Source organism: Phycodurus eques, chromosome 9 (assembly GCF_024500275.1).
Source record: "Phycodurus eques isolate BA_2022a chromosome 9, UOR_Pequ_1.1, whole genome shotgun sequence".
NCBI classification, from domain to species: domain Eukaryota; kingdom Metazoa; phylum Chordata; class Actinopteri; order Syngnathiformes; family Syngnathidae; genus Phycodurus; species Phycodurus eques.
The window spans coordinates 14,154,079-14,180,272 of NC_084533.1; the positions used below are offsets into that span (position 1 = coordinate 14,154,079).

The following is a 26,194-nucleotide window of genomic DNA, read 5'->3' on the forward strand; positions in this document are numbered from 1 at the left end:
TAATTATTATTATTATTGTTATATGGCCCAATGATCTACAAACATACAGTATTTAGTCTTTAAAATTATTTATGCCTGGTGAGGTTTAATTGAATAATCTATAATTGAGTTAGATTTTTGCGTTTTCGCGTCGATTCTAATGTTAATGTATGAAGTTTTAGCATATACTATACAACCGTATGAAGAAACGTTCAACCAGGTGGCTCCTTTCCGTCGTGTGATTGGCTCCACTGTTTATAAAAGGCCGGGCGTATTTATGAAAGACGAGGAAATTGTCCAATGGAATTACAGTATAATGAACCCTAGCCATCAGTAACCAATGAAAGCTCCCCGTGTTAGGACATTGGACTGGTTTTAAGTCCGTATTAAACTCCAAATCTGTCCTTTTCCCCGTCGCCTTACTCCAAGGGTCGGGGGTGTGCATAGGCAGGTATAAAATCTATGCTTAAAACTCTTTAAATAAAGTTCATACTTACACTTTCTGGTGTTTTACACCTAATTAACACACTTTTTTACCCCTACGGTTATTATTTTTAATTGTACGAACAACGTAACTTGAGCCAAGGTAAGTCAAACTAATTATTATTATTATTTGTTTTTACATTTAAGCAATCATATATTCTGACATCCGCTATCACAAGAAAGCATTTGAACGCACCAAGTCATCCGAATGTAAACGTCTTTGCATGATCGTTTGTAGTGGATTTAGCGATGGGTAGCATTAGCTGTGCTAACCAACACTTGAACGTTTAGATGCTTGGTTATCTACTATCAGGACCTATGTCTCACTTAAACTGTCGCCATTACGTTTTTGTTTTTGATATCTAGGTGGAAGTAGTGTTATACGGCTTTGGTTTATTGTTGTTACCAGGCCTAGTGTTAGCTCTGTTACTTTGCATGAGCATTCGGCAGGAACATGTCCGGGCATGTTAGCACAGCCTTACTCCCTCACGGCTATTACTTTTCAATGCTTTGAAACGTTCCGCACGACCACTGCATTTATAATATAACACAACAGTCTCCGACCTTAACTTGATACATTTAAATTGATTTGGAAGAAACTTTATATATATATATATAGCGGCTCCCTGTGACGTCTCTCCGTTAACTCTCCCCTCCCTCCAGTCCGGTTGAGCCCAGTTTGACAGCTGTTGAGTTGCAAAAGGCCACCAGAATAACTTGACTGTGAAAAGTCACGTCTGCAAGAGACGCTGCATGTAAACAAGCTTGTGATCAGAAGCCGTAGTGTTCATTTACAGTCCCCTCCAAAAGTATTGGAACGACAAGGTCAATTCCTTTGTTTTTGTTGTATACTGAAGACATTTTGGTTTCAGATCAAAACATGGATATGAGTCAAAAGTTCAGAATTCCAGCTTCTATTTCATGGTATTTACATCTTGATGTGTTAAACAAGACATTAAAAGTACAGTACTTCTACATTAAAAATAGAGGTACTGATTCTATCAGCCTTATCGGTATCGGCCGATAATTAGCATTTTATGCTGATCGGCTTTGTCATAGTTCGCCGATCCGATCTCCGCAAAAGACATTTACTCCGCGTCACCATCGTGCACAGTATATTTGAATCCAAAAGCCATTTTTAGCCTTGTCGCGTGACTTTTGGTGTAGTCCTGTAAATATCTGATGGCCAATAGTTATTTAAAACGAACAAAAAAACATGTCGGCGGTGTGGAACAGACAACGCGTAATGCCGGCTCAGACTACAAGACAAATTTGCTCTTTCAAGATTGCACTATGTCAGACTACTGCAATAAAATCTTGTATTCCGATACCACCGCATCCCGTTTTTTACGATCATTGGGCTTTATCTACTGGATACACTCGTTACCTTGGTGACAACAACGAGTGTTGCGCACCAACTTCGTATTATAAGGACAAAATGGGGAAAAACGTGTTGGTGGTCAGCGGTGCTCGGAAGAGGACATTCGTTTAAGGCTTGCCTGAGGTATGTTCCCGTACTTTTAATACGATACGACTCGCAAGCAGGCAACAAAATGTTATGTCGCCTAGCAAGCTACTGCTAGCACTGACGGTTGTACGTAAACATGCCGCCGTTCTGTCGAATCATGCTGTAAAGTTTCGGTGTGGGTGAAGTAATTTAATAAAGTCATTTAATTATAGTAAGTTAGCACCCATTATTAAAGTCATTTAATTATAGTAAGTTAGCACCCATTATTCTTGTCATGTAATTTTGGTTTGACCTGACTGATTAGATTACACATTAGAATAACTAGAGCAGTGATTTCCAACCTTTATGGAGCCAAGGAACATATTTTACAATTGAAAAATCTCACGGCACACCAACAAACAAAAATGTCACAAAAAGTGGATACATTAATTACTGTATGTACTTCCTTCCATCTAATAGAATACATTCATTTGTTCTGTCTGTTACTATGCCTCACTGGGATAAATGGAGGAATAAAGATACATTTATTGTAAATATAATTTTTTGACCAATTAAGTACAGAACAGGTCATTTAAATAGACACATTTCTCCATCATGTGATCGGATCGGTTATCGGTTTTTAAACTCGCTGATTGATGATCGGCCCCAAAAATCCTGATTGTGTAAAGCCTAGTACTGATTAAATTTGTGTACCTAAGTAAAAGTTAAAAGTACTGACTGAACTGTACTCAAGTACAAAATTAAATCAATGTTTTTTTGTTTTTTTTTTACTGCCGGTTATGTACAATACCCGTTTTGATAACTTGGCACAATAATAACAAAAAATCTTATGTGCACAAAATAGTTCCCTTATTAACTTGCATAGTTTCCATACTGAGAAGGAAAAACAAAATCATGTTACCGGTGTTTAAGAATGAGCTTTTAAGAGCGAGGTTGCCTTGACTTTTATGCTTTTGATTGGGGGGAACCCCTCTTTGACAGATTAGTAGTTTTTGTATGGAGTAAAAGTGAAAAGTTTTCATAAAACAATTACTTAATTACAGTTACGTGAAAAAAAATCAACTTACTGTGGTAAAAATGTGTTAAATGTTATTTTGCGTCACTTTCCTCAACAGTGTGGTGGGTTTGCAAATTATGCATACTTAAGGACTGCTTAGTCTCATTTGTTGCTAGGATGTGCTTTTTACATACAGCTGTTGCTTGTTTTCTGTTAGGACTACTTACATTGGCTTATCGTGACATGGCGCTTTGGTGCTAAATATATTGTGATCTACACACAGATGATTGACACAGTGACAGGATCCGGAGCATTGCCTTTTGCAGTACAACTGAAGGCTTTAACAGACCTGGAGGGCCGCTATCAGCCGAAGCTCAGTGGTTTGAGGATCATTGAGAGTGCTTCTGACAATGGGCTCAGGATGACCAGCAGACTGAGGGAGCTGGAGGTGAAGGACCTACTCACGCTGAGCAGGTTCTTTGGTTTCAGCTCAGAGACTTTCTCTCTGGCAATCAGCCTGCTCGACCGCTTCCTCTCCGTCATGAAGGTTTGTACAATGATCAGAGATGCCAACTGCTCCGATTTCGTCATATTTTGTTACGGGCAGTTGTGATGTGTTTCGCATATGGTTTAAATGTTCCACATAGCGAGTGAGTATCACATGGTGTGTGACATGTATGTACCGCAGCTTCTGATTGGCTGACACAAGGAATCGCTCACTTTAGTTACCAGTGCAACTTTTCTATCTATACTATTGTTCCAACTACATCGAGCAGTGTGCCTCTTTGGATGGCAAATTTCAAACTATCAGCAGATAGCTCGTCTTGTGGATCTAAAAAAACAGCGACGCGTGCGGAGCCGCCACATAACAAGTCCATGTATTGAAGAAAATGATGGTGACTATACTGCCTAAGCAAAATACAAACAATGGGAAAGAAACTTACAAAACACAAACTTGAAAAACGCATATGTATGTACGCAACATATATTTTCAACACCCAACGACTCACCAAAGACCTCCTTTTTTAATTTTTTTTTATTTTAATGTTGTGACGTTCGGTGCAAGGGGCATGGTCGTATTCCTTACAGAGTGGTGCTTCGATGCTAATATCATGGCTAAACTACCTCTCTTTTCTAACTATGTTTGTTATTATACTGAATCGAAAGTGTCAATGGCAATTTTAGATAAAAATGTCCTGTTTCATATCATAGTTTCCTTTCTGGTAATTACATGTTTGTAGTTGTCACGACACTGTTCTTGCAACTAGTTAGCGTTTTTGCCGTTAGTTTGTCAGATAGCATGTCTCTAAGGGCATTTGCTGTTGGTTGTCTAGCGTTAGTATATCTATAGTTGTCATTGCTAGGTAACTATCTGGTTATTGTGGGTACATTTTATTGTCTCTCTTATATGTTCCTGTAAATCTCAGGCTGCTCGTAATGTCATTTGAGTGAAGTCTACTTTAGTGCACTGTTAGTTTAGTGCAGGTAAACAGTCCAGCCAGACTTAAGGATAATTTTTTATTGTCAAGCCTGGTTATGCTGTAGTATAGCCTAACATTTAATATTTGGATCAGTCGTTTAGTGCAGTGCGATTAATTTAGTTTATCGTTAAATTTGAGTTTATTGTGTCAAGACGCACACACAGACTCGCGAAGGGAAGTCTGGGCCTCGCTGCTCAAGCTACTGCCCCCGCGACCTGACCTCGGATAAGCGGAAGAAAATGGATGGATGTGTGTTATCTATTAGTGCGGTGCGATTAATTTGTTTTATCGTTAAATTAGAGTTTATTGTGCATTATTGATTGCAAGAGCAGCGAGATCCTGAACAGCAGAACTTGTAACATAAAGATTTATTACAAACATAATTTGTTGAAACAAAAATTCATATGAAAAATTATGTTCACTGTGGATGGGAATCGAAAACTCGTTGCTGTCGATAACCGGTTCTAAAGGTAATGATTCCTTGGAATCTTGCCAAATGTCCAATCGGTTCCCTTATCCATAATAATAGGGAGAAATTCTGTAACGTTATGTGTGTATGGGCTGAAATATGTGCCAAACTGAATTTGAATCACACACACACACACACTTATATATCCATCCATCCATTTTCTGAGCCGCTTCTCCTCACTCGGGTTCGGGGGCGTGCTGGAGCCTGTCCTAGCTGTCATCGGGCAGGAGGCGGGGTACACCCTGAATCATTTATATTTTAATTCAACTGCCTAAACTTGAATAAGAGCTGCGTGTTGGATGACTGGTTAGCACATCTGCCTCACAGTTCTGAGGACCCGGGATCAAATCCGGCATCCCCAGTGTGGAGTTTGCATGTTCTTCCCATGCCTGCATGGGTTTACTCCGGATACTCCCGATTTCCTCTCAGATCCCAAAAACATGCATGGTCGGTTGATTGATGACTCGAAATTGCCCGTAGGTGTGAATGTGAGTGTGGCTGGTTATTTGTTTATATGCGGCCTGCGATTGGCTAGCGACTAGTTCAGGGTGTACCCCGTCTCTCGCCCGAAGATAGCTGGGATAGGCTCCAGCACGCCCACGACCCGAGTGAGGATAAGTACTACAGAAAATAAATGATTGGATGAATGAATGAATAAACTTGAATTGCATTAAAAATGATTGTGAATTATGTAACTTGAATTAGTATTGTTTAATTTGAAGCATTGAAAATCTGAATACTAGTATAATTTGAAATTAAATTTATTAGTTTGGAACTGAACTCCACTAACCTTGAAACTGAATGTAAGATTTGATACTCAATGAAAATTCAAATCTATATATTTTCACATTTATTCTTCTCAATTCAGATTCAGTTTGACAAATTCACTTTCAAATTAGCTGTGACACAGATCTGGGTACTTTAGGAATAGCAATCGATCGCAGAAACACAGCTCTGCCACTGGTGCCGTATGTTTGTTTTGGTTAAGATGCAAATGTTCTTGATCAAATCAAAATGTTTCGGACAAAATATTCAAAATGTTCCTGAGAGGGGATAATGGTGGTCAGCATCTTTTGAAAAATGCCTGACTCGTCAATCTTGTCTGTGAAGGAAGTGCCTAAATGACGTTCGTCCTGTTCTGTTCAGATTCAACCAAAGCACCTGTCCTGCGTAGGTCTATGCTGCTTTTACCTTGCTGTGAAGTCCTCAGAAGAGAAAAAAAACATCCCTCTTGCCAACGACCTGATCCGCATCAGTCAGAACCGCTTCACGGTGTCTGACATGATGCGGATGGAGAAGATCATTATGGAGAAACTCAATTGGAAGGTGAAGGCCCCCACTGCGCTCCGTTTCCTCCGCCTTTTTCACAGCTACATCGAGGGGGAGCTTGGTGCAGATAGGTGAGGACAAGTTCTTATAATTGGCTAGAGGAATTATGCAGCAGAATCGTTACTGTGCAAATAAAATAAAAGTAGTTATTCTTCAAGAGATGTTGTTTCTACACAGCAAGAAGATACTGAGCCTTGAGAGACTGGAGGCTCAATTGAAAGCTTGCCACTGCGCCTTTGTGTTCTCCAAAATGAAGGTAGGCATCTCTTTAAATGGTCACTCAGGATTAGGGGTGTCCTGATCCAATCTTTGAGATCGGAAATCGGTTCGATGTCAGCAAAAAAAAGAATATCGGATCGGATCAGACTGGGTCTAAAATCTCAGATTTTACCACTCTTAAAAGCAATCCATTCCATGCTCCGCTCAAGCACTTCAATCCAGCAGCACCCGGACATCATGCACAGCCCACGTGATCACAACAAGTTTTTTACTCCGTTATACACACACGTTGCGTGCACCACACTGCCCTTCAGAGGTCAAGACATGCACTGCAGGAACGGCGTTCCAAATTAGGCACACGCAAATGGGGGCAGGACAAGCACCTCGAGCCTCACTACATGATAGTGTGTGTATTGCTGTACATGTGGAGAAAGCAAATGCTGTTCCCACCATATACTGACCGTAAAAAAAAAAAAACGTAAACTTTATTTTCAACTTCAAAAGTATCATTTTATTAAGATTATTTTTCATGGTTTTACAATTTTTTTTTTATTTATTCAAATGTAGAATATGCTTTAAGTGGTTATTTTGCAATTAAAATATTTGTTACTGGTTTTATTCGTTTTTTTTCTGGATATTCAATTGTAGTACGTTCTTATTTTTAAAGTTACTTTATATAAACCACTAGATACCTATTTTTCTCCCTGTTTTTAGTGGGAATAAACGACTGTTCCTCAGCCGTATGGGTGATGCATTATTTGCACCACAGAAAAAAGCGACTGTGTTTGGGTTTTTACAGTATACTTACTGTAATGGTCTTGCATGTGGGAAAGGAGAACCATAGTCACGGATGCACCTTTCATTTGGTTGTTGAACAATAAAATACAAACACAAATCACACTTTCATAGAAGCGGTTGTCACCCACGGCTCTCGCTGAAGACACTTGGACACAAACTCACCAATGTCACATGCTACTCCACCAGGTCTTGCCTCTTAAAGGCACATCCTCGCGGAGAAACAAGACTCACATATTAACTGAATTATGTTGGCTCCATACTTCACAGCTAGGGTGTGCTTGTACCAGACAGACGAGGGAAAGTCTGTCTGCCAGGCGTGTTATAAAGCTACTTGCTCCTAGCTGAAGAGTTCACTGATGACAGGCATGATTTTATCACAAAAAAAAAAAAATAATTTTTTTATCACAAATTCAAAGAGGTACAGGTTAGCAAGTGATGCATTCCAAACACTTCCCTTCATGTCAAAAGTGTGTGAATTATTTTTAGGTAATAAGCACTCTTGTTTCCTCCCACATCCCAAAAACATGTGGTAGTTTGATTGGAGACTCTAAATTGCCCGTAGGTGTGATTGTGAGTGTGAATGTTTTTTTTTTTTCTGTGTGCCCTGCGATTGGCTGGCGACTGTTTCAGGGTGTACCCTGCCTCCCGCCCGAAGGTGGCTGGGATAGGCTCCAGTACGCCCACGACCCTAGTGTTTGTTTTTGTTTCTATGTGCCCTGCAATTAGCTGGCGACCAGTTCAGGGTGGACTCCGCCTCCTGGCCGCAGTTAGCTGGGATTGGCTCCAACATACCCGTGACCCTAGTGAGGATAAGCGGAGTAGAAAATGGATGGGTGGATTGTTTTTATTCAAATAAATATAATTATTATTTACTGTTGAGAGGGTAAAATTCTGAGGATTTGGACAACTAAGTTAAATAATGTCTCTAAACGATTATTAATCATAGTCAATTAATTTGATAATCAATAAGTTGTCAATCGTTGCACCTCTATACTGTATATATACACGCTTTCGCATAGCCTACACAGTACTGTGTGAAAGTCTTAGGTCACCATGTTTTTTTTAATGTAATCCCTCTAGATCATGGTTCACGCATCGTTTGTCAGTTGAGACTGAATCAAGGCCGAGACTGTGACAAGGCCGAGACTACAAAAATATATTTTAAAACTCATGACAAGGTTGAAGAGTTAAATACCATTCTCTTAATTTCTCTTACATACATTTGACAGCAAAAACAAGTGTATGAAAGTCTTTCAAAGCACAACATGCAAAAATCTGAACAAATTCTTTTCAACAGAATTCTTGCAAACAATGTATCTTTGAATGTATTTAAACATGAAATGTGAGTATAACGCTAGTTTACGAGTGCTGCTAACGGTACAAAGACTGGGGAAAAAATAGCCAATTTAGTTGATTTGACATAAGTTATAGCCAAAGTATAATACTGTTAAATGAAGCCAATTTAAGGTGGAAATAAAACCTCTTCCAGAAATATTCATCTGAGAAAGACAAAAGTACATTCGCCAGTGTTACTTACAGTTAGGTTACCTGTGTTTAACACCTGTGTTTGAAACACAAAATTAATGGTATTTGTTGTTTTACAACATGCTTCTCCTTATCGCCATAATAAAGTTGATGAATAGCAGCTCAGTCCTGGTCTCGGCTAGTCGATGGAAAAATCCCGAACCCAGGCAGTCTGACACCGAGACGAGACCAAGACCTTTGGGGGTCGAGTCCGAGAAGAGACAAAGACTTTCAAAATGTGGCCTTGAGATTGGCCTCAAATATTGCAACAGTTGTTACTATTTTTTTTTTAAAACTGTTTGTACAATATTTGTGTCATCCATTGCTCTTGGTCTCAATATATGATGTGTATAAATGTTTGTTTTTCAAGTTTGTATAAAGACCTTTTTTTCAAATTGTTCTGTAAATGATATGAAAACATGCCCAGGGTGTATTTAAACAGGGTATTTCTATATCGCGGATTTAACTTTTTGCGGGGTGGTCTGGAATGTACCCCGATGTAAGTTATGGAGGGGAGGATTACTATCACTGCATCCCATTGCACTTAACATTGAGTTTTAAAACTTAATGACATATACCATTTTGCAGGATTATACACAACAAATAAAAACTGTACACAAAACGTTGTAGAAGGATGCTGCAGGAGACTAATTATATTTTGCTTTGGATCTGAATTAGGACATTATTATTCAATGTATTACAAGTCAATAGAACAGTCCACCCCCCCAGAATCATTGACAACTCCCTTCTCTTCCCCATCCTCCACGAAATAGCCTGCTAGCTCACACATAGCTGGACAAACAAACCCAAATACAAAAACTCTATGGATAATGTTTTCACTTATTCCTAGGTCAGCCTTTGTGGACGTCTATCATGGACTTAGCTGATCATGATGACATTGCTAAAACAAAAAATCTTTTGGTAGCCTAAAGGTTTTGTATGGTACTGGATATATGAAATGTTCAGTCGTGTTGAAAAATGTTTGGTGTTCAAATATTCTAAAGTGTTTTAAAAAAATATGCAAAATGTATTTTTGTTATAAAAGTATTCTCAATATCCTTATTTTCAAATATATATATATTTTAAAGTTTTTTTTTGTCAGAAACTGTTCCACTATCTTCGCTGCAAGAAACGAGGGTTCACTGTAGTTGATTCCTTGTGCACGCCCTTAGCAATGATCCTCCTTTCAGGGTTGTGCTATCAGATGACACGCTCTAACACCATACATGCTAATACCAAAGAAGTGGTTGGTCTACCACATTACGCCCAAGTCTATTGTAAAGTGTCATGGATGATAAATTCTACTGGAAGTGAGTATTCTGACCCTTTTTTGTTTGCAGCCATCGCTACTTGCCATGGCTCTCTTGTTTCTTGAGGTAGAGGACCAACATGACCCAGAGGACAGGGACCAACTCTCTGAGGCTCTCAAAAGTCTGCAGAAGCTACTAACTGTAAGTACCATGTATCTCTGGATATACAATCCCCTCCGAAAGTATTGGAACGTAATTTCCTTTGTTTTTCGTTGTATAGGGAAGACATTTGGGTTTCCGATCAAAAGATGATTATGACAAACGCTCAGAATTCTAGCTTTTATTTCATGGTATTTACATCTAGATGTTAAACAACTCGGGACAGAGCACCTTTTGTTTGAACCCTCCCATGTGACTGATGGGTGTTTCTAGTTGCAGAGGTGTTGCCTTTTAGAATTATTTCTTAAACAGTGCTTGTTTTTGGCTTTGGGTTTCACCTGTTAAAATTGCATTTGCTGTTAAGCAAACATGAAGACCAGTCAGCTGTCTGAGAGGAAAGCAAACCATGTTAAAGGTGAGAGAAGAGGGAAATCGATCAGAGTTATTGCACAAATATTGGGCATAGCCAATACAACAATTTGAAATGTCCTGAAAAAGAAGGAAACTACTGGTGTACTGAGCAACAGACATTGAACTGATCCGAAAAGGGTATCAACAGCAGTTGATGACAGAAATGTGAGCTGTGAAGAAACACCCAAAGACAACAGTTAGTGACATCACTGCCAACCTCCACATGGCAGGGGTGAAAGTATGACAATCCACTGTTCGAAGAAGACTTTGAGGGAAGAAATATACAGGCCATACCACAAGATTCAAAGCACTCATCAGCAAAAAGAATCTGAAGGCCAGATTGAATTTTGCAAAGTAGTACAGAGAGCCACAAAAGTTTTGGAACAATGTTTTATGGATTGATGAGACAAAGATTAACCTCTCGCCAAAGTGATGGAAAGCCCAAAGTATGGAGAGAGAAAGAGGCTCTGCTTATGATCAAAAACACACAAGCTCATCTGTGATGTATGGTGGAGGTGATGTCATGGCTTGGGCTTGCATGGCACCTTCTGGAACAAGCTCACTAATCTTTATTGATGATTTAACTCATGATGGCAGCAGCAGAATAAATTCTGAAGTCTACAAAAACAATTTTGGCTGGAAATTTACAGAAAAATGCATCCAAACTAATCCAGAGAAGCTTCACCATGCAACAAGACAGTGACCCAAAGCACACTGACAAGACAACAAATGACTTCATCAGGGGGGAAAAGTGGAAGGTCTCAGACTGGCCAAGTTGATCACTGGACATTAACCCAATAGAGCATGCATTTTACCTCCTGAAGAGGAGACTGAAGGTAGAAACCCCTAGAAACGAATGACGTGAAGGAGGCTGCAGTAAAGGCCTGGAAAAGCATTTCAAATAAAGACTGTTTTCTGGTGAAGTCAAAGGGTTGCAGGCTTGATGCCGCTATTGCAAGTAAGGGTTATGCTAGTAAATATTAAATGCTATTCACTTTAATTTGTCTGTTCCAATACTTTTGCTCACTTGAAAAGTCTGCTTCAAACAAAAGGTACTCTGTCCTGAGTTGAACATTGAACATTTATGAATACAAAATACCACAAAATAAAAGCTGGAATTCTGAACTTTTGTCATAATTCATCTTTTGATCTGTCTTCAGTATACAACAAAAACAAAGGAATTGACCTTGCTGTTCCAATACTTTTGGGGGGGACTGTATATGCTCAACTGTGTTGTTGAACATTTAAAATTATACTACATTTGGGTTAAATTTAGAGAGAGGAAATAAAACTTTAACGATCTCTGTTCTGTTTCAATTGTGACTGTTTGTCAGCAGATCAGAGATGGCGATCTTGTGTGTGTGCGTGAGTTGGTGGGAAAATGCCTGACTGAATATGCCACCGCCAAGTGCTCCAGGCCCAACAGCCAGAGACTTCGCTGGACTATTTCGGGAAGAACGGCACGCCAGCTGAAGCACAGCTACTACAAGATTACTCACCTTCCCACCATACCAGAGTCGGCTTGTTAAACTCTAGCTGCCATGTTGTCGCCTGACACCCCCCCCCAATTTTATCTTTTATTTTTCTGTGATTTCATGCAACTTGTCAGGTGACTGTGCTCACATTTTTTACTTAAAGATCCTCATCTGTGAGATGGTGTTGTTTAAGTCAAAATGATTTTCTCATGCAATAACAGGTAGTACATCACCCAGAACTCTTCTGCTCAGTTTTAGTTCCGAGGGTGTGCGAATGCACAGGTATGTTCTTGTTTGAATCCATACCATGGTGTTTGGTATTTTATGGAATGGATTCCTGTTTTTAAGCTAATAAGTATTGAACCACCTAGGTCCTCAGTCCACCATGTGGAAGAGGAGGGAGAAGGATTTTGAGAAACAAAAATATGGAACCAAGAAATCGGGCCCAAAATCCTTAACTTCCACCCTAGGTTGCTAAACTGTCTGGAATGCACACTCCTACCCAAGGTGATAATTATTTTTTGTTCATAAAGCAAGTTGAAGGTATTGACACAATGGTCATCAGGGGTTACAGATGAGTCGTTTTCATCATTTGATAGATTTATTGGCACAGTGTGAAGTGCCACATGTTCTTCCTGATTTTCAGTTTTGAAGACAATGGTACCTTTTGGTCTGAAAAGTGGAAATATGATCTGGAATTTGCATTGCAGTTCCTTTTCTGTTTATTTGTGTTGAATTAAAAGTGTCACTTTAAATTCCCACCAAAAATAATTCGAAAGGACTGAATACACCAGCTACATTTTGACTTGTACCTTTCAATAAAACTTTATTGAAAAATGAATGAGTGCATTCTTGTGGTTTCAAAAGCAACACCAATGTGTCAAAAGGGAACAACTATTACTCTGCTTCTTAATGGGCTCAAGTTCTGTCAAATCATTTGTTCACCATCAGGAAGAGACTGGTGGGATATTCACAGTGTATTGACACTGAAAGTCTTTACATTATGAGACCCATATGTCCTGTGTGCTGTGATACCAGCAATAGCGGTCATTAGGCCAACCTGACATCCACAATATGAGTTTTTGTGCAGGTCACTTTTGTAAACTGGAAAAGTCTGGACCGCCTCCAGCAAAATTTCCTGAAATCTCTGCGCCACTGAAGTCAAATCCAGGATTCTGGAGAGGAAATGTTCAATTAATTAAGCTCTCTCATTGGCTATAAAAGTAAAGACAAACAAGTGAAAATCAGAGCAACTAACCTCTCGCTGGAACCTTTCGAGTGTGAGCTTTCTCTGCATCTGGTCCTGGACCCAAGCATTGGCACAGTATTCTCCCTCTAACAAAGACGACCAACAGTTTCCTGCCTCTCTGTTTGTCTTCATCAGCACAATTCGAATGAGACATTTGTCCTCTATGGGGAAAACAGGTGAGCGAGACAAGACACGAATCTGGCCAACAGCCTGTAAATTATGTGCGCACTGACTGGTGTGGCGCAACCTACCGAGTGTCCACGTAGCCTCATCAGACACAGTTGTGCCGAACAATCTGCCCTGTCAAAAGATGGAGATAGGACAAAGTGAGGAAGGTGGAATACAATTTTCATTTTCTGATCACTGTCCAGCAGAATCAATATTTATCTAATAACCTGACAAAAATAAAAAATAAATCACACTCAGCAGAGATATTTAGTAAATGTATATGTGTGTGCAGATCACTACGTCCGCGTTCGATGTGCTTGTTGACTTGGTTTGCTGTGAGCAAGCAATCAATTGACGTTAATGCTAGCCAGCTAGCAGCCCTCTAAGACAAATTTGGAATCTGATGGGTTAAAGAATCAGTGCTATGTGTAGTTTAAATTACATCGACAGCAACACTAATTCTAAAGGCCCTGGGCAGATTAGATGGCATGGCAGCACATAGAGGCTAACATCTCACTGGCAGTGCAGCCAAGAGAAAATTTATGAAATGAAGAGAATCGACTGTTGGGAATAAATTAATATAATTTCATGGAACAAACACAACGGTACCTCAACCTAGGCCCTTTGTGCGCTTCAGATATGCTGCCACTCCAGTGGTGTGAAAGTAAGGGCAGCAACAGTCGTCGATTCACTTTCATTAGTTTATTGAACAGGACAAATACAAAATGTTTTTATTCACACAAAGACGGCGGGCTACCTTGATTATTTCTGTCCCTTTGAGGTTGAGCTCGATATCTCTTGCTCCCAAATGACACTTGACTTCTTTAGCCGACGTCCCGGGGGGCACGTTGACTTCGATGAACACCTCCTCCATGGTTTGGCTCCATGAGCCCCAGCTTGTCTGACAGGGCACCAGCCCACTCCTCTCGTCGAAGTGTACCGACATGCCGCCCCGCTCGCGAGCAACTGTAATGCACTAAAAAGGTAAATGACGTTTTGCAATGTAATACAATAATTCTTAAATTGTATTGAAAAAACTCTTCAATGATTTGTGTTTGTTGTTTTGCCACTTTTTCCGCTGAACTTCTTCTTCTTGTCACAGTGACAGTCATTTCCGGTCGTGTGTGGTGTTACAGTGCCATCTAGTGTCTATTAAAAACAAAATGTACGGTTATGTGTCCGAGTTTTTGTTTTTAAGCTTTTTAAACACTTAAAAATAATAAATAAACCAACTGGATCATTCTCTGTGTAGCATTTATCTCAGCAACATGGGGATTTATTCATGGTAAAATCCAACAAAATATAGAGTTTGTCTAAAATAGGAGAGGATTTAATAATCTGTTAATTGGATTACTCGTCCTTCCCTGATGTCCCTTGGACTGCCTTTATGCACAGGGACAGGTTACCGCACCAATAAGAACTGTCCCCCTTCCCCCTCACTTTATAGTTTTTAAAACGTTATCTATGATCAAATGCAAAGGGAGTTTCTGCAGCATTTAGAAACAATTTCCTCGAGAAATGGCCATCTTTTTCGTGAATTGTATTATTGCCTGTATCTGTGGGATAAGGTAGGTCCTCAGTGTAGTCCTACATTTGCCACAGAACGATTCATTTTAACATTGTTATGTTTTGTTTGAGTGTGTTCTTTTTCTCTTTAAAGTCTAGCCAATGTGAGTTCAAATGAGAAGATTTACTCAGATAACATCACTCGCATTCTGGATCGACTTTTGGATGGTTATGACAATAGACTACGACCTGGATCTGGAGGTAGTTCTGCCCAGGATTGACAGGAAAATTGTACACAATGCCTTACACCTGTATGTTTACAATCAATATATGCCAGGGGCAGCACGGTGGAATAGTGGTTAGCATGCCTTACAGCTATGAGGCTGGGGGTTCGAATCTGGGTTCCGGCCTTTCTGTGTGGAAATTGGAAAAAACACGCATGTTAGATTCAATGATGACTCTCGAGTGTCCATAGGTGTGAATGTGAGTGTAAATGGTTGTTGTACTCGCAACTGTCTTTCGACCCCTGAGTCCAGGGTGTAGCCTGCCTCTTACCCAAAGTCACCTGTGATAGGCCCCAGCTCCCCCAAAACCCTAATGAGGACAAATTCTATGGGGGAGAAAGATGAATTATATACCAGAGGATTGTCTTGCATTTTGTTTGAAAGTGCATCTTGGTTTTTGTTGCAGGTGGCGTTACTGAGGTGAAAACAGACATCTTTGTCACAAGTTTTGGACCTGTGTCAGATGTTGAGATGGTACGATATTTATTCTGCAATGCAAAGAGTCGCGTTGACAGTATGAGACACACAGTGACCAGTGACTGTCTGCTTTATGGGCATCCTGCCATTAGCACATCTAATGAGCTCTAATCTGTTTGACCAGCTCTATAACGCCATTACTGATGGCTTCTGAATCAATATGACAACATGTCAGTGAGGGATGGCTTAATGGACTGATTAATGATTATCTGCTGAGTGACAAGCAACTGTCTTTGCATCGTCTTGTTTCTGCAAGCGGAGAAAGTTGAAATGACCTTTTCTGTGTTGTTATGCATGCCAGGAAACTGCAGCGAGAGGATGAATGCAAAGTGCGATATGATGGGGAGGTTTTCATTTGCTGCTTTTATTCCCATTTTAGGAATACACCACAGACATGTTCTTTCGACAAATGTGGGTTGATGAGCGGCTGAAATTTGTGGGTCCAATTGAAATCCTGCGTCTGAACAACCTCATGGTTGACAAGATCTGGACCCCGGACACCTTCTTCCGAAACTCCAAAAAGTCAATTTCCCACAACATGACCACACCTAACAAGCTTTTCCGTATTATGCAAAATGGGACTGTCCTTTACACAATGAGGTAATTATATATTTATTATTTTATGAATCATTTATTTTTGACAATGCAGAAATGATTTCTCTTCATCCTGTTGTTGTTAGACTGACAATAAGTACAGCGTGTCCAATGAATCTTATGGACTTCCCCATGGATGGCCATGCTTGTCCTCTCAGGTTTGGAAGCTGTGGGTAACACGGACGATTATGATAAACAAAAGCAATGAAGGAATATTCACAAATGTTACCAACATTTCTTTTAAACTTCACTTTTCAGATGCCTATACCAGCAGGGAAATCGTTTTCACTTGGAGGAAGGGGCCGATAAAGTCTGTCGACTGTCCCAAAGAGTCCATGAGCCTTTTGCAGTACGATCTGGTGGGGCAGATACTGTCGAATGAGATTTTCAAGTCAAGCACAGGTGCACACACACACAAACACACACAAGTAGATACAGTATGTCTGCCTTCACGGTTGTCGTCCACAAGTGAAAAGCATGCGATTGGTTTGAGAGCTGTCCAATTAATTCGGTGCCTCTCCAAGACGTGAGTGATCGGGCCTAATAGTGTGCCTTCACTGAAAGAGGTACAGTACATTGTTTAAAGCCATACGCGGACAGAGAGGAAAGATGGCGGCGTGTGAGCGTTTTGTCTTTTCACCAGATGAAGAAACGTTCCCCTGCTGTGAACCCAGCAGAATCCTGAAAAGACGAGGAAAAGGCTGACGAATAGAGCAGTGATAGCCATTCATCAAGCAGAAGGAGAATCTGTGTGCGTGTGTGTGTGCAGCTTATTTTTCCTCTGTGAAAGCAAGCATGTGTTTAGACTGAGCGACTTGGCGCATAATGACACTGGAGGCCACCCCCCACACTCTATCCACTCTCTAACTTTTGCGGTACAGTTTCTGTACAGCTCTACTCTATGCTCCGTTCCCAGCAGCTATTTTGTTTCAAGGGCAGGCAAGGGCATTGATTGTGCGCTCGCCCTGCTTTGTCCCCCAGGGCTTCTCTCCTCACACACGCTGTTTATATTGCAGGTCAGTACTCTGTGCAGGTGGTCCATTTCCACCTCCAGAGGAAGCTGGGATACTACCTCATTCAGACATACATTCCACTTATCATGGTTGTCGTGCTGTCGCAAGTCTCTTTCTGGATCAATAAGGAGTCTGTCCCTGCACGTACAGTCGCCGGTATGTCCCAATTACTGTGAATTTAAAATGCAGTTAGCACGCATCCATGTGTGCATATCTGATTAGCAATTCAACGACCCCTTGTTAAAATACCATTTAAAAATATGACCATGATAATTCATATTTATACTTAAAACATAAATAATGTGACCAATTAATTGTATTATTCAATAGAGAAAAAAAGTGTCAAGTCTTGATATACTAGTTTATTTGTCTCGTGGCCATGCTCATAATTCAAAACACTTGTACCTCAAATCATCGTTCCCATTTGAAATAAATAGAAATGCAATTAATCTGTTCCATCCTGCCCACACATTTTTTTAAAATATGTTTTGATGAGGAAAATAACACTGTATTTAAATTTTTTAAAAACATATAGGAATAACAACTTCTGGTCTGCATGACTTGCCCACCGGGGGCAGTATAATATAGTCATGCAGACACAAATGAAGAAGAGTTTCACATCTACCGTAAGTGACTCAGTGAGGTGCTGTAATGTTAATCATTTTTCGTAGAGGATAAAGAATATATGCCTGTAACTGTGAGTATTGTTATACATTCTGCCTATATGTGTTGCTTGCTTGTCTAACTATCCGCTTAAAGCGTTATAATACAGCCGCATAGATGTATAAATCGATGGTGTTTCCTATTATATGTTAGCATTAAACTAGCGTACTTTAAGACAAAGTTATGTTTTTAAATGTGTAATTCTCTTAGTTTTATATTTAGTTTGTCAGTGAAATTCAACTGGGAGTGATATTAAAACGCATGGTGCCTCTCCTTGTTGAGAAGTGAGTTGAGTTCACTGCCACCAAACAGCGCTTGTACCTCAAATATCGTCCGAAGAATCGTCCGAATGATGGCCCCTGTGGTTGAAATGTAATCCCAAATGGATGGTACCTTATCCAAGTTTTGTAAGTATTTTATAGCTGTTGAAGTAAGGTATTCTTCACCCAAAATATGTGGTTTAAATTTACCCTATTAAAGTGGCTTCAAATTGTTACCCTAAATTAATTGGGTAAATTCTATAGGTTGCTTTTTTTCAGTGTAACAGTTCTCTTATTTAAGTAGTATATAGTAAACATATTGCAGATACTACACTATTTTCTTGTGCGGATTATTGACAGCTGTACTTATACAATATTATTGCTACAACTATCAGACAGCACTGTGCTCTGCCTTTCTGTGCGCTACTGTGAGTTTCCTCTGGTCACTCCATCTTTTCTTCAGTGTGAACATGGTTGTTGGTTGTTTGTCTATATGTGCTCTGCGACCAGTCCAGGGTGTACTGCACCTGATGTCATCTGGAATAGGCTCCAGCTCACCTGCGACCCTGATAAGGATAAGCGGTATAGAAAATGGATGGCTGGATTGCTATGCCTGTTGGAGACAAAAAAAAAAAAAAATAAGAAAAAAAAAGAGAGAGGAATGCAAATGGGAATAATAATACTGTATAATATATGAGAAACCATAACAATAATGCAAAGGCATTTGTCATGTCTGCTTATGCTTTATTTAAACATTTATTTCGTGGGAACAGTGATTTCATTTTTACGTGTCATAAAAACATGTTAACAGGTGTGTGTGTGTTTGTGCATGTATGTGTGTGAGAGAGAAAGCGAGAGAGAGAGAACGCGACATTAACAGCATATAAACTTTGTAATGCTTTTTTTCCCCCAGGCATCACCACAGTGCTAACAATGACTACCTTGAGCATCAGCGCCCGTCAGTCGCTCCCCAAAGTGGCCTACGCCACAGCCATGGATTGGTTCATCGCCGTGTGTTTCGCCTTCGTGGCTTCAGCACTCGTCGAGTTTGCAGCAGTCAACTACCTTGCCACGCTGCAGGCCAACCGCCTGAAGAAGACAAAAGCTCGACAAGATAAGCTAGAGGTTTTGGCTACCGCGAGTGACGATGACGACCCAGTTTCGGTAAGGACAGAATCACTATGAATACGATTTATGCTTAGATCAACACTGCTTTATCAAAAAAGACTATAGAGCCCCCCAAAAACACAGACCCGAATGATGGATAAGCAAATATATCTTTTACTAAATAATTTACTTACAAAATGAATGAAAAACAATCTATCTAAAACAACACGGCGGTGATAGGTAAGCAATACAATGGTGGTGCATTTTTTTTAAACTGCTGCTTGCGGTTTGACAAGAAGCCTTCTAGTAAGGGGCATTCACATTCAATGTTGGTTTTCGGCCTTGCCGCTTACATGCAGTGATTTCTACAAATTCTCTGAACCTTTTGATGATATTATGGACCGTAGATGATGAAATCCCTAAATTCCTTGCAATTGTACGTTGAGAACATTGTCCTTAAACTGTTCGACTATTTTCTCACGCACTTGTTCACAAAGAGGTGAACCTCGCCCCATCTTTGCTTGTGAATGACTGAGCAATTCAGGGAAGCTCCTTTTATACCCAATCATGGCAGCCAACTGTTCCCAATAAGCCTGTTCACCTGTGGGATGTTCCAAACAGGTGTTTGATGAGCATTCCTTAACTTTCTCAGTCTTTTTTGCCACCGGTCCCAGCTTTTTTGGAACGTGTTGAAGCCATGAAATTCTAAGTTAAGGATTATTTGCTAAAAACACTCAAGTTTATCAATTTGAACATTAAATAGCTTGTCTTTGTAGTGTATTCAATTAAATATAGGTTGAACATGATTTTCAAATCATTGTATTCCGTTTTTATTTATGTTTAACACAACGTCCCAACTTCATTGAAATTGGTTTTGTACATATGGACCAATACCAATCATCTCTCGGGGGCTCCAACTAGCTACCAGCCAGCAACAGCTCGGGATGGGCAAACGTGTCAGGCTGTGATTGCCGTGGCTAACCGACGTGCTTATGTGGTGGCCATGTCGGCAGGGCCGACGTTCCCATCAAATTCACCATGGACATTGAAATTATGTTGTAACTTTCTCAATTCTCAGCCAATTTTCACAAGGCTTACCTTTTTTGTCACTGCCAAAGTCTGTCCTATCAATACAGAATATATGGGGGAAAAAAAATGTTTTGTACCTGTGAAAGGTTATTCCCTCTTCCCTTGTTGTAATTGTACGGTGTTGTTTGCAACCATATGCAGCACAATTTGCCAGCATCCTTGCTCTTTCAGTTTAGTTTTTTCCCATCCACACATATGGAGTGCGCTGACGACTTTGACCCTCCTAGCTTAGCATCGCTGTAGGCACACAGGTTAAAAGGAGTGTGTCATATCTACCTGTTTGTTCATATATATGGTGTAAACAAGGTTTAGGCAGTATTTGTGACCATTGTTGGTGGCCCCGGGGGGCAATATTGTATGAGCTGTTATTAAACCATCATGAAGAAATGGAAAGTTACTAAATTTATTGACCGACAGATACAGAGAGACATCAATTTCCACATGCAGACTTAATCAAACTTACCCCTGGGATTAAAAATTCTGACAAAACCTAGTTTATGCTTTTAAAGTACTTTTTGTATTAACATGAATATTCTTCTCTTTTGCTGTTGAACACTCAAACGCACTCAACACTGTTCTATTACGTCCAACTACGTTTCTCATCTGCTCCGCAACTACTGCGGCAATTTTGTTTTTATAGTTTACAAATCTTGCAGGGCATCCACAGCAATCACGACCTGATGAGTTTGCCCAACCGTCCTGTTTTGACCACAGTGGCCTAAAACGGGGCAGCTGTGGCCGCTGGGAACATATCATAAATGTAGCTTTAGATTGTGCTGGTGTACTATAGCAACTTCCTAAAAGATGCAAAGCCTGAGCTTATTTTATACATTTGCATTAGTCTGTGGTAAATGTGGTCATTTTTCTCCACTATGCTGCTTGAAGATGGATGAAGAATGTTAATGATGAATACAAAGCTACAGTTGTGAAGACGTTTTTTTTTTTCAAATGCATTTCCAAGTAATTAATCCACCTCTTCCATTATTCCCATTCCGGGCACACTACACATTAAACAGTAATAGTTTCTGTTGTAGAGCTCTGATCTGTAGCTACAGTACATGCTTTATGCTAATACAGTAAGCCACCATGGCATCCTCTTGGGATCTGTCTCAAGCGCGGGGCTCATGGTTAGATGTTTTAAAAATAGCCTCAGTGTGAGAAGAATTCCAGCACGGCATAATCTGCAAGCCTCGTATGGGCGTTCATCAAATTACCTGCTGTGTTTTTTAATAGTGTATTGGCATGCCATTGGAAAGCTCCCACGGGAGCAAACAATACGACGTGACAACACTGTGTTATAATCACTGCAGTGCCACACTCACGTCTTCTACTCACCTTCCAGGAGTCCAACATCAGCAGTCAAGAAGGCCTGAAGAGGAGAAACCACTCTGTGTGTCCCAGTGAACCAGTCGAAGCTCCACCTGTGCCAATATTCCTCCAGCAGGGCTCGGCTTTCCCCCAAATCCCACAGCTGGCCGGCACCAGCCCCATCGACAAGTACGCTCGCATTCTCTTCCCCTTGACATTTGGCCTCTTCAACCTTGTCTACTGGTACATCTACCTGGGCAAGGACACCATGGAGACAGCCAGGTACACTCACTAGAAGTCACTCATCTTTTCATATACAGTGCATACAACAAAGATTTTACTCTGCGTGTAAATAACTTCATCACACACCAAGTTTGTATTTTACTACATTGTTTCTCAAAACAAGACAATTAATCCTATCATTTGAGCTGACCTTATTACTGGAGTGAGGTTGTTTTGTTTGACATACACAGTGCTAAACAGATCACTATCCAATGGATATGCCACAGCGGTCCGAAATCACAGCATTGGTAATTACAGGAATTATTTTTTTGTTACGTTATACATATAAACTAGTATGTATAGGCACTTTAACACTTGAATTAAAATTATCATTTTGAAAACAACTTTTTTTTTTTTTAACCCATGAATTTACTTTCTTTCCTGGGCAGAAAAAAAAATTGTGGCTGATTGCTATACTTGATTAATTTCCGACCTGTCAAAAAAGTCCAGTAACCTGGTGTTCTGTCGAGTCAAGCGTCTTTCTCAAACTGCACTACCAAAGCCTCATGCGCATGTTGACCGGATCTGTCCAGCGCCATTGCGCCTGCGCCTGTCGGAAACAACTCTTTCCTATGTATCACTCATTTGAGTTCTTTATTAAGTCAAAGTTTTTATTCATATTTATATTTGGTGTAACTGCGTAATATAACTGTCAAAAATTGAATGAGTAAAGATAAACACACAGTGTAAGCTTTTTTCACGAAAAGCCCAACTCGATAGCTCAGCTTGCGCATGCGCAGAAGTGCGCGACAGTGCGGTTCGGCAAGGAGGTTGTTTTGACAAAACACCAGCTCAAATTTGGGTACAACAAAAGGTGAAGTCAGTTGGTCTGCATTGGTCGACATTAAAGCACTTTAGAATGCTTGAAGGTTTCTTCTCTTTTTTATGACAGGTGGTCTAATTTGGTCAGTACTGTAAATAACTCTAACAATTGGGAAATGCCCGGTGCACTGCGTTCAACCACGACTGTGCATTTTTTGGTTTTACTTGTGTCACTTCAGAAGTTTATTTTTCCCTGAAAATTATTGTCACACCACAAAATGTAGAACCTCATGGCGCTTAACTTTAAAGATTCCACTTCACAGTATTTTACCATTTTATTTAAAATGTATCCTCGAATAAGGTCATATATAAACGTTGGCAGAATGACCTATTGTTGCTTAGCAGATACCAAGAGGCCTTCTATGCAAATAGAAAAAGAACAGTAACGACACTAAATATAAAATGTTGAATACAATGGAAGGAAATCTGAATTAATGTAACGTTACTGGTTCAAACTTTTGCCAACGTAAAGCCTTTATAACTGTAGGTTCAAAGTAAGATTTTACATGCCTTCATATCAGTAAATTTAACCACTGTAAAATAAAAGTAAAGTACAGTAATCCACCGCTATATTGCAGATAAATCTTTTTATACTGTTTGTACAATATTTTTGATGTAGAGCTTCACCTTAAGTCAGTGTAGATTCTCAGTCATCCGGGTCATGGTAATCTGCACAGGTTGAAGAATTAAAGCAATAGGCCCTTTTTGTTTCTTGAATTTGCTTAGTTTCTTTCTTGTTTTCTGAAAATGTTCAAAAACGACTTCTGCAATTATGCTATTAGGCTAACATAATGTAAAATAGTCACATAACGTTTTTCTTATATTGCAGTGTTTCAGTAAAAACAATATCTTCCCTGTCTGTACTTTTATGTCTATCATGGGTAATACTGATGTAGCCCCAAGAGATGAAAAAAAAAAAAAGGTGTCAAATTTTACGAGGCGGTGTTCCATTCAGGCCTGTGCGGTGCCTTCAACGCAGCACGTGCCAGTGAATGCATCACGCTTTTATACAAGGGTTACCTGAGGGCTGCCAAAACCCAGAACGCTTTAATGAAAACTCTCTTTCTCCACGGGGACTTGGTCACAGGGGCAAATAAGTCAGCGCTCACTTTGAACGACGACTCATAATAAGTGGGCCACTTCTCCAACGCAACCAAGAAAGAGAAAAGAGGCAGAGAGATGTGTTACGTAACGCCTGGGGAGCGCAAATCTGCTCATCATGCTTCTCGTGTTCCTGTCAGAGAATTTTTGTGCTTGTTTGAGAGCGAGAACGTGGAGAAGAGCTGAATCACATATTTTCACTGCATCACTTTGCTGGAGGAGGTGGTGCTTAGGAGTCACATGTGTTTCAGTGCACATAGATGGACTAAATGTGCTGTATTTATTCTGGTCTTGCAGGGACGTGGATCCAACCTCCTAAAAGCGAGAGGACCAGGAAAAGGGCACGTGCAGAGCGAGAGACCACCCTCCCCCTTCCCCTCTCTCTCTCTCTCTCTCTCTCTCTCTCTCTCTCTCTCTCTCTCTCGCTCTCTGAAGCTCTCAGCATTTGTTCTGCTCTCATCTGACAGAGGAAATGAATCAGAAACTCATTTATTCTGCTGCCGCACATTCATTCATTTCGCAGGCTGTGACCGCGGCCCGCTTGTGTTCTGATCAGTAGGCTGACGAACTGCCCTTCACGGGCCTCGAACGCTTTCAAGCCCGCCGACCTCGGAAACCAGACAGCGACAGCTGACAACGGAACGAGTGGTACCACGGGAACCGCACAAGACACATGAAAAAGAAAGCGGACGATATCATCTATGATGGCTGCACCTGCTGGTGATGCAAGAGTGAACCAATGCTTTCAGAAGGCTGCCCTCTATAGAGGCACAGCCCCCACTGCTAGCACATCAAAGTCCACTTCCCTCTCTATGTCGCCAAAATGTGCTCAAAGCTGAGAGAATGCATGCTGGGGGTGGGCTTTGCATCCCACCTTTGTCCACACATGTCGCTGTGGGGTTCATTTCGCAACTGTGGGCACACACACACACACGCACAGTGGGAGGAAAAAGTACGTGAAGTCTTTGGAATTTCTTGTATTTCTGCATAAATTGGTCATAAAATGTGGTCTGATCTGTATCTAAACAACATCTTCTTTTCCTTTGAGCTTGTCCCGTTAGGGGTCGCCACACCTTGTCATCCTTTTCCATGTAAGCTTCTCCCGCATCCTCTCTAACACCAACTGCCCTCATGTCTTCCCTCACGACATCCATCAACCTTCTCTTTGGTCTTCCTCTCATTCTCTAGCCTGGCAGCTCCATCCTCATCATCCTTCTACCAATATACTCACTCTCTCTCCTGCGGATGTGTCCAAACCATCGAAGTCTGCTCTCTCTAACTTTGTCTCCAAAACATCGAACCTTGGCTCTCCCTCTGATGAGCTCATTTCTAATTTTATCCAACCTGGTCACTCCGAGAGCGAACCTCAACATCTTCATTTCCGCCGCCTCCAAACTCTGCTTCCTGTTGTCTCTTCAGTGCCACTGTCTCTATTTCGTACATCATGGCTGGCCTCACCACTATTTTATAAACTTTGCCCTTCATACTAGCAGAGCCTCTTCTGTCACATAACACACCTGACACCTTCCTCCACCCGTTCCAACCTGCTTGGACCCGTTTCTTCACTTCTTTACCACACTCACCATTGCTCTGGACGGTTGACCCCAAGTATTTAAAGTCCTCCTCTTCTCCCTGTAGCCTCACTCTTCCCCCACCACCCCTCTCATTCTAAACCACATAGATAAACAAATTGATACTACAACAATACAACACAAACAATTATATGGTTTCATAGTTTTACTGAAAATAACGTAAACATTCGCAGGACAGGGAGGAAAAAGTAAGTGAACCCTTGGTGATTGACCCTCTTTTGGCAGCAACACCCTCAAGCAAACCTTTTCTGTAATTGCAAATCAGACGTGTATCAGGATGAATTTTGGACCATTCCTCTTTACAAAACCTACAAAACACGTTCAGGGTGTACCCCACCTCCTGCCCGATGATAGCTGGGATAGGCTCCAGCACGCCCGCGACCCTAGTGAGGAGAAGCGGCTCAGAAAATGGATGGATGGATGGATGGAAATCCTTGTATTCTGTTTTTATTCATGTTTTATGCAACATCCCAACTTCATTGGAATTTGGGTTTGTGTGTATATATATATATATATATATATATATATATATATATATATATATATATATATATATATATATATATATATGTGTGTATATATGTGTGTGTGTGTGTGTGTATATATATATATATATATATATATATATAGGGAGAGA

The 26,194-nt window shown here is 40.5% G+C and overlaps 3 protein-coding genes across 6 annotated transcripts; 2 read left to right on the forward strand and 1 right to left on the reverse strand.

The window, feature by feature from the left end:
- The first annotated feature begins 371 nt into the window (after positions 1-371).
- Positions 372-12,883, forward strand: ccng1 (cyclin G1). Of its 2 annotated transcripts, none has more exons than XM_061686591.1 (6): positions 372-565; positions 3,211-3,474; positions 6,024-6,277; positions 6,384-6,462; positions 10,088-10,198; positions 11,902-12,883. In XM_061686591.1, the coding sequence occupies exons 2-6, from the start codon at positions 3,211-3,213 to the stop codon at positions 12,094-12,096; spliced, it is 903 nt and encodes a 300-aa protein (XP_061542575.1). In that variant the 5' UTR covers positions 372-565; the 3' UTR covers positions 12,097-12,883. The 2 variants fall into 2 exon arrangements, with proteins under 2 accessions (XP_061542575.1, XP_061542576.1); XM_061686592.1 differs by having other exon boundaries at positions 11,905-12,883.
- nudcd2 (NudC domain containing 2) lies at positions 12,849-14,566 on the reverse strand. The gene is made up of 4 exons (XM_061686593.1): positions 14,217-14,566; positions 13,543-13,591; positions 13,301-13,452; positions 12,849-13,217 (listed from the first exon to the last, which is right to left on the reverse strand). Exons 1-4 carry the CDS (start codon positions 14,403-14,405, stop codon positions 13,134-13,136), a joined length of 474 nt encoding a protein of 157 aa, XP_061542577.1. The 5' UTR covers positions 14,406-14,566; the 3' UTR covers positions 12,849-13,133.
- Positions 14,567-14,860: 294 nt separating this feature from the next.
- Positions 14,861-25,974, forward strand: gabra6a (gamma-aminobutyric acid type A receptor subunit alpha6a). Of its 3 annotated transcripts, XR_009769237.1 has the most exons (11): positions 14,861-15,027; positions 15,120-15,226; positions 15,656-15,723; positions 16,106-16,326; positions 16,407-16,489; positions 16,579-16,722; positions 17,337-17,489; positions 19,170-19,420; positions 21,795-22,042; positions 24,263-25,056; positions 25,154-25,974. XR_009769237.1 is itself a non-coding variant. In XM_061686589.1 (10 exons), the coding sequence occupies exons 1-10, from the start codon at positions 14,978-14,980 to the stop codon at positions 24,282-24,284; spliced, it is 1,347 nt and encodes a 448-aa protein (XP_061542573.1). In that variant the 5' UTR covers positions 14,861-14,977; the 3' UTR covers positions 24,285-25,974. The 3 variants fall into 3 exon arrangements, 2 of the variants coding, with proteins under 2 accessions (XP_061542573.1, XP_061542574.1); XM_061686589.1 differs by having other exon boundaries at positions 24,263-25,974; XM_061686590.1 differs by lacking the exon at positions 17,337-17,489 and having other exon boundaries at positions 24,263-25,974.
- Positions 25,975-26,194: the final 220 nt, after the last annotated feature.